The sequence below is a fragment of the Cyprinodon variegatus genome, unplaced genomic scaffold, assembly GCF_000732505.1.
Source record: "Cyprinodon variegatus isolate N-32 unplaced genomic scaffold, C_variegatus-1.0 Scaffold8, whole genome shotgun sequence".
Classification (NCBI taxonomy): Eukaryota; Metazoa; Chordata; class Actinopteri; order Cyprinodontiformes; family Cyprinodontidae; genus Cyprinodon; species Cyprinodon variegatus.
Genome location: NW_015150461.1, coordinates 2,612,944 through 2,617,545, shown reverse-complemented (window position 1 = coordinate 2,617,545; position 4,602 = coordinate 2,612,944). Strand labels below are relative to the sequence as shown.

The 4,602-nt window shown below is 36.4% G+C and overlaps 1 protein-coding gene across 1 annotated transcript in view; it reads left to right on the top strand.

Moving 5' to 3' along the window:
* The window catches only part of adam19 (ADAM metallopeptidase domain 19), a 46,096-nt gene extending 43,040 nt beyond the window's left edge, over positions 1-3,056 (top strand). The window contains exon 18 of the mRNA XM_015376836.1: positions 2,135-3,056. Coding sequence (XP_015232322.1) covers positions 2,135-2,141 — 7 coding nt within the window. The 3' untranslated portion in view covers positions 2,142-3,056. The remainder of the gene's footprint in view (positions 1-2,134) is intronic.
* The last annotated feature ends 1,546 nt before the right edge of the window (positions 3,057-4,602 follow it).

Below are 4,602 nucleotides of genomic sequence, written 5' to 3'. Positions count from 1 at the left end.
TGCCCATTGGTTAGTCAGCATTTTATGGGGGCAATTAATTATATGCTTATTTATTATTGAGCATTTATGTATAAATATGGTAGAGCTGGTTCTCCATATGAATAAACTCCCTTTTATTTTAAACATTTGTATTTATAGTTAGTTTGCAGCTTCTGTTAAGCATTTTGTTTTCTGTCCAGCATCATGTAAATAAAACCTTCAGTTGATGGCAGAGATGAATATTTGATATGAAGTCATCACTTCATATCAAATATGGGGGGGGGGCATAGTAGAGCAGTTTATGTCATTGTTACTTTGGAGGGAAAAGGTCCTTGGTTCAATCCCCGGCTGTATTCATGTTCACGCTCTGCATGTGTCGCTTCTCTCTGGGTTAAGGTGGCCAGATTTCTGAAATCAAATCTAGGGACATTTCCAGTTCCTAGAGAAAAATAAATACATATCATCAGAATTAAAATAGGAAACGGGGACAGTGATGCTTTCATCCATTTTTACATATTTATTAATATTTAAACAACATCTAATAATAACGAGATCTTATCTATATATTTGGTCATGATTATTTAAGCCAGTAAAGTAGCATCTCTCAGAAAACCGGTCTTCATCATTACTTCTTAAAAATATCTGCATCGGTTCCACTGAACAGTTCTCTGTTCTGAGGTCTTTCCCGATACATGTTGGAGCTCCGCTCCGGTTTTTCACTTCATCAATAAAGTACGCAGCTAGAACCCTGGGATTACTACTTGTGGAGTAATCATGCAGCCATAAAACTATACAGGAAAATCTATCAACAGCTCCGTTAACACAGATTCCATATAGATTTAGTTTGTCATATGAATCGATATGCCACATTAAACTGGGACCTGGGTTTCTGTAGAGACATTGTTTTAAATGATCATGAAGCCTCAGCTGTACTCCTTGAGGATTTTTTAGCAGGTACTGAAGAGTTCTTTGGGAAACCACCAAGCCAGCTGGAATGCATTTCAGATGCAGTAATTTAATTTAAATCCTCCTGCAGGAACAGTGCCATTTCCTGCAAGTCAGAGTAGAGGGAGCTTTTTCGCCTAAACAATCCTAAACACTTAATGTGTCTGCACAATGCTGACAAACTAAAACTAATTCCATCCATATCGAGGAAATTCAGTATTTCTCAGTGTTGCACATCTAAAAGAAAATAAATCATATTAAATCCAACAACCGACTCATTGTTCACGTTTCATGTAGCGTAGCTCAGCAATCACTGTCCTTCCTGATCGCCTAAATATGAAATATTATCTCATAATTATGAGATACTGATCTTGTAATAATGAGATAATCTGTCAGATTTTTTTTCCTTTGGTGAATGCAATACGCTTCCATAGTAATTTGACCTTCCTACAATGGATATGTATATATGTATCCAAATTAGACATTAAATTATTAATCACAAAGTTAAACAGTGAATTATGATCTAAATGATATAGAACAATATTTCAATTTTCTTATAGAAAAGAAAATATCCACTAAAAGACATGTTTCTGATTTAGAAGCTCCCACTTTATATCACCCAGAATGCATTGAAATTAGAAGAAAATTGGGAATTGGTGTTAAATAACTGATAGAAGACAAAGTTTATGAAAAGAGTTTGATTGGAAATTGAAAGTTGGTTATTTTTAGACTCCGCTTATTATTTCTAATTCTGTAAGAAACGTTGTGGTTGAGTAGAACGCCATTACAGATATCTGGGATTGTCTAATTACCCAAAAAATACTGCAGTGACACGAAGTTCGAAGAAGGTTTACGTATTGGGAGTTTTGTTAGATCATAATCTCAAACTAAATCAAAGATATGTTCTATCAATTTTATTACTGGTTACAAAAAAAAATATATTTCAGTGAGTTAAAATGATATGAAACCTCCAAAAATAACTGATGGAAACAGAGAAGTCAACATTTAAATGTGATTAAAATCTGTTCTGCCAATAATGCTCTCCAAAGGTGGCGCTATATCAATTTGTACATGTATATTAGCTTTGCAATAGTAAAGTAACATAATTAAGAGGAAGAAGTTGGAACGCTTTTGGAAGTCAGGGATATTTATTGATGTTTATATCGTTAAAACTCCTAACAGCTTCTTATTTTTCCCCTCATCTTTCTAGACTTTAGACTGAAAACTCAGGAAGACACTGGGATCGCCTCTTCCATCCAGAACTGGAACTGCCTTCTACTGTTTTTATTCCAAATCTGCAGTACAGTGGATTAGGACAAATACTTGATTGTGTGTTTCCACTAAAGATTTAATCTGAAGGATTTATGCCTCAGTAGAAGTCTGCTTTATCCACATGAAACCGCCAGAGCTGTGAATATTTCTTATTTTTTATTTCATTTTATAATGCTTGATGTGAATGGAAACGATTTGAGCTATTTATAAATTAAAAATAATAAAATGTTTACAGATCATTGTCAACTATGAATGTCTTATATTAAGAAAACGTGGGAAAAAAACAGCATTGTGACCTTTTTACAAGCGATCGATAATAAGAAATGTAATAGTATTCAGCTGTTGTCATGGTAACCTCAGAAAATCTTACATCTATTCTGTAAGTAGATGCTTAGATGGATGAATGATGATTTTTTTTAAAGTTAACTGGACTTTTCACATTTTATTTCAAACTTCATGTTGTTTGTCAGCTTGAAGCCATTATTAAAAGTTATGATGTCACTTTTGAAACCGTTGGATTGGAGAATTCAAGTTTAAGGTACCCATTTCATTCCAATCATTTCAATGCTGACAATCAGATTTTTTCTTTCTTATTTATAGTCCTTTCTGTATTAAGTCATACATATGGATTAATGACACACAAATGATTGTAAAGATTACATGTGATTGTAAAAATGTTCATGTAAAACTAACAAAAAGTAATATGTGAAACTGCAAGCTGGATCGCGCTTATAAATGTAAAGTCATTGGTCTGTTTTACAATATTATGGTAATTTATTAACCCCATTAAATCCACTCTATCCAAAGGCATGTTTTATCTTCACACAACCTATGCAAACAGATGCAAACCTGCATCTCCGACTGGAAATCAAATAAAAAAAAGATTCTACAAATGTTTTTTGTGTCCATGGAATTCTTCCTAATGCATTTTTTTGTAAACAAAGTTACATTAATAAAACGAAACTCCCTTATTACTGTATAACTAATATGTTCATATTTGCAAAACGAAGGTAATGCGAAGTTAATTTGGTGTTTACCACAGCCTCGACTTCCACTTAGCCAACAGGGACCCATGCAGTGCAAGGTTCAAATGATTTCCCTCCCTAGCATAGCTGGAAAAGCTGAAATGCTGCTGCCCTTTAGATCTCTGCAGCCTTTACTGAGATGAAAGTGCTCTGATTTATTCTAATCAAAAGACTGTTAAATACCAGAGGCCGGACCCCCTGAACTAACCAACCCCCAGCGCAACAAGACCCCACCTCGTCCCCCCACCTGCTCACAAACACAAATTAAAGAGCCGGCTGTTTCTGCTCAGGACGAAAGCCTGAAAAGCCTTCTGTGAGGTAGAAGGTTGGACAAGCAAAGGTTTTAGCATGTGGCCTAATTGCAGCCAACTTCCCCTGCTGAGCATAATTAGCGTTCACTGGCATGGTACCTCCAGTAGGGTTTCATTTATAAGAGATGATGATTGGCTGAGGGATAAAGCACAGGGTGAGACCCCCGCCTCCCCTCCCAGTGGGAAGGATACTCAGAGAGGAGGGCAGTGAAGAGAGGATCTCACCTGCTGAAAGCTCCCCTGCCTCGTTTAAACACCCAATTAGTGCTCAGGTTGTTTTTTCTTTTCCGTTTGCAGAGTTGATTATCCTACAAATATTTTAGTACCAGATTCCTGCTAAGCGGTTAACCCTTGATGGTCATTCTGCATCCTAAACAGGTCCCTATCCCTCTTATAAAATGGAAGGAAATCAGAAAGCACAGACATGAGATGGAAGGAAAAAAAAGCAACATCCACTTAATTTGACGCAGCATCATTATTTAAAGATGTATCAAAGAAGTCGACTGTATCTCTGCATGAGCTGCAGAGATAAAGAGCTTTGAGGATTTTTTGGCAGGAAAACTGTTAGTTAGCCTTTGTTAAAAGACATCCTGTTTAATGTCCACAAAGGCATTTAAAGAGACAGATCAGACAGACAGACAGATTGGTTAAAATTGATCTATCTAAGGAAAAACAGCTTTGCAGGATTTGCTCCTCCTGGGTAAGCGTGTGATGACTGTAGACATTAGCCTTTATGTTGTTGATGACTTTACAATGATCCGTCTGTCACTGAGAAGCATGCATGCAACAACAGTGGAGAGAAAAAACTCAGTTTTAACAGGAAGATACCTCCAGCAGGACGTGGCTCAGTGTTAGCAGACATCTGTCGAAGCTGAATAGGGGTTGAATGAGAGATAAGCTGAAAAACAAAAGGACTATTGAAGCACGAATCTATAAATAATTTCTATGTTAGAAAAGGTAATGATAAAGTAGCTGAACAGACCCAACTACACTCACCGGCCACTTTATTAGGTACCCCATGCTAGTAACGGGTTGGACCCCCTTTTGCCTTCAGAACTGCCTCAATTCTT